The 3,580-nt window shown below is 41.3% G+C and overlaps 1 protein-coding gene across 1 annotated transcript in view; it reads left to right on the top strand.

The window, feature by feature from the left end:
• Positions 1–8: 8 nt before the first annotated feature.
• GYG1 (glycogenin 1) overlaps positions 9–3,580 on the top strand; it is a 28,582-nt gene continuing 25,010 nt past the window's right edge. The window contains exons 1-2 of the mRNA XM_023533156.1: positions 9–51; positions 1,663–1,798. Of these exons, the coding sequence (XP_023388924.1) occupies positions 1,794–1,798 (5 nt within the window). The 5' untranslated portion in view covers positions 9–51; positions 1,663–1,793. The remainder of the gene's footprint in view (positions 52–1,662; positions 1,799–3,580) is intronic.

Genomic DNA, 3,580 nt, shown 5'->3' with positions numbered 1-3,580 from the left:
GTGTCCGGGCTGCAAGGCGAATCTGCCCCAGGACCGACCCGAGGCTCTGAGGTACCTGGTCGTTCCCGTGTTGTTGAGGCTGAAAGCCGGGGATGCTACAACAAATGAGCTGCAAAAAGATTGCAGATGTAACCCGTCTCTGGGAAAGTTGAACCCTACCCAACTGTCATTGGTTTCTCTATTCATTTGTAATGTTTGCTAGGTCTAATGTTCTAGCCCGTGTTCCCAAACATTTGTCCTGCCACCTGCTTCATCTTGGAAATCATCCATATCCTTGCTTCCTGAAATCCTTGAATCCTACTTACCTTATTGAACATTTCTTCACAATACCCCAGAATCTGGACCACTTTTGAGTTAAAACATCACTCATTATTCTCCAGGTTAAGTACCCTTGGGGCAGACCGAAATATTGCCATCTTATGATGAGTTGAAGGAACAAGCACAGTGGTTGATGGGCATGTCAAGTAACAGGTGTCGCTCTTCTGAGCTTTCCTAGAGTGTGACTGGGTGGGAAGCTGGTGTCCCTCCAGGGGTGGGGAACACCACTCTTTCTACACCTTAAGAGTGGGCCTGTCCTGGAAGAGAGTCCAATACTATCTGCGAAGATGGCCTTCAGGTCAGAGGCTAGGGGATGGACAGGGCCACTTGACAACTTAAAGAAGACTTCTCAACGGAATTTCCACCTCCTCTGGCCTCCACATTGGAAAATGGGCAAAGGGAGAATGAGGAAACCTAAGATAGAAAGAGAGTGACTTTGTGACAAAATGTCCCAACTCCCTGCTTGGGCAACAGTGCCCCCAAGTGACCCCTGCTAGAGCTTGATCCTAAGTATCCTGTACATTTGGATGCCCGCCCAACTTACTAATGTTAAAATCCCCTCAGAGACGGAGTGTGCCCCAGAATCACTCCAGGGAAGAACTGGAGAAATCCCACAGGCTGGTCTGGTGGTCTTGGGAGGGTGGGGCTTGTTTAGTAGGAAGAATAATCCATGTTTTTGCCTTTGGTCTCAGCAATTAAGTGATGATTTGTGAGATTGAGTGTGTGTGAGAGAGAGATGAAAAATGAATGTATGTTGAGGGACCTCAGGGTACAGGGGAGGGAGGTACTGCTTTCTTCTCCAGGGAAAAGGAGGCAGATATCTTAGACCTTGTGAGGCGACTTCAAAATCCATTTAACAGTGATTGGCCACCATTTAGATAAAAGCCTTAGGAGGGAAGGCCTCTCTGAGGTGATATTTGAGCAGAGGTTCAAAATGACTCTTGCGGGTGGGTGAGGTGGTCTTCATTCCAGGTTGGGAAACAGTATAGAAAGCCTGAGGTTTGGCACCAGAATGAAGTATATGGCCTCTACTTTCAGATACTCTCCATTGGGGTCATTTGTTGGATTTGTGCCTGGCTGAAAAAAAACTATGGTACCTTGTAGGAGAAACAAAAATTGCATTTCTTGATCTCTTCATTACCACCTGTTAATTGGCTGAGGTTCACCCTCTGGGTTTCAAGCTAGTCTGAGAATTTAGCTTGTCTGTACTCTTAAATTAGGGCAAGTTGACAGAGGAGCTGATTTTTGCCAGATTACTAGTTTCAGAGGATCCTGGGTAGCTTTTTCTAGCTAGGATATTGTAATGAATCTTTTGTGTTTTGTTTTGTTTTGTTTTGTATTAAGATCAGGCCTTTGTGACACTGACCACAAACGATGCCTACGCCAAAGGAGCCCTGGTCCTGGGCTCATCTCTGAAACAGCACAGAACCACCAGGAAGCTGGCAGTGCTCATCACCCCCCAGGTCTCAGACTCCATGAGGTGAGGACCTCACTACCCAGCTGTGGTGGTACTCTGACATCCTTCTCCCATTTCTGGCATCAGTGGACATTGAGGCCATACCATTTTCAGGAGAAAGATGAGAGTTGCTGAGTGAAGGATTCCTGGGTCTGAAACCCCTTCTTAGCTTTTGGAAGATATTCCAGCCAAGCCCCCTTCTGTAAAGTGGTGTTCTATCCCATGCTCTTACTGATCCTAATAAGGAATAGAACTCTCCCTTAAGCAAGTCCTCTCAGGATGATCTGAGTGAGGGATTCTGTCCTGGCATTCCCTTTATGTAGTCACACTTCATATGCCCTACTTTCCCAAAATGCAGCAGGGGCTACTTTGTTTCCTGTTTCAAACCAAGGAAACCTCAAGTGACTTTAAAAGACAGTAGCAGTTTTCTCCACTGCCAGTTGACATTTGTAACCTAAAGATCTTTATTTACAATTTAATAAATTAGTTTATTTGCCAAAGGACTTTCAGAATTTCAGTTGTGCTAAGAGAGCACCCTCAGGGGCACAAGCTGCTTGTTGACTGGGTTAGTTCACTTTGATTTGCTGGAATTAAATTTTGAAGTATCTAAATGAACTACCTAGTTCCTAATATGAACTCTAAAAATATCTGGGCACACTAGCAGCTCTGTATTGTGTTTATTTTTATATTCTCCTACCCTCTTAGAAATTGAAAATGCCTTTTTTGTGACTATTTCAAAATATGTAAGCACATTCCAAGGACCTCAGAAGAGGAGATAAATATATATACACACACTAACAACCTTGTTCTTAAAGGATAATTTAGGAAAATGCCAAAAAAGACTGTCTCCTAATATGTATGTCCTAATTTGTAGTCTGTTTAGTGAGGATGTGTGTAAGAAGACAGATGTAATCTTAGTTTCCTTTCCTCCCCTCACCTCTTTACTGTAGTAAGTGGTGCCACCGACCATTTATTTTCTAAAAGATCACATTTACTGTGTGAAACCAGAACATATTTTTGTACAGCTCTGGAGACAGATAATACAATACCAGTTTTGTTCTGTGTGTTTGATTTTATAACCTTTCAATGATGATCTGTCTTTATCATATGTTTTTACTTATGCTAAGTTTAGAGTCTTGCCTAAGTATACTCCCCTTAACCCACCTCAAGATTGCTTTCTAAAATAAATCTTTAGTTAATTTTGGGCATGGAGAAGTGCTGTACGTCACAAACCAGTGAGTCTTTATGCCAGGAGTGCTAAGGACATAATAAATGCTAGTTATATTCTATTCTAAAAAAAATGGCAGCCTAACAACTGAGTCCTTTAAATCCTTTTGGGACACACAGGCAGTTCTTTATCAACTGTTTTAGCAAAAATGATTAGTTAATAGGTTTCTTTGCAGACAGTCTATGTACTTTACCCAGAATCATTTGTGAAAATATGGTTGTCAGCAAGAATCAGTTCTAATAAGATACCATTGTTAAATGCATAAGCTGTTGCAAAGATGTACTCTTACCAAATGTCAGTCACATTTCCACAATTTTCTTGGTATTAGTAGTACAATAAAAAATACAAAACTTCTTCTACAATAATGTTTTAAGACAAGTGCTTCATCTTCACTATAAGCAATTCTTATTATTTTAGTAAAGTTAACTGCACATACAAATTAACTTAATTTGTCCTGAAGCAAATTAGGACATATTTAAAAGATTGTACTATATCAAAGTAACAGATTGCTCTAGTAATTGAGAGATGGGCTAATAAGATTGCAGTCTTATTTTATTTGTCTCTTGTTCCAAAATGCT

This window comes from Pteropus vampyrus, unplaced genomic scaffold (assembly GCF_000151845.1).
Source record: "Pteropus vampyrus isolate Shadow unplaced genomic scaffold, Pvam_2.0 Scaffold97, whole genome shotgun sequence".
NCBI lineage: Eukaryota > Metazoa > Chordata > Mammalia > Chiroptera > Pteropodidae > Pteropus > Pteropus vampyrus.
Note: the sequence above shows the minus strand (reverse complement) of the source record. Positions and strands in the feature narration are given on the sequence as shown.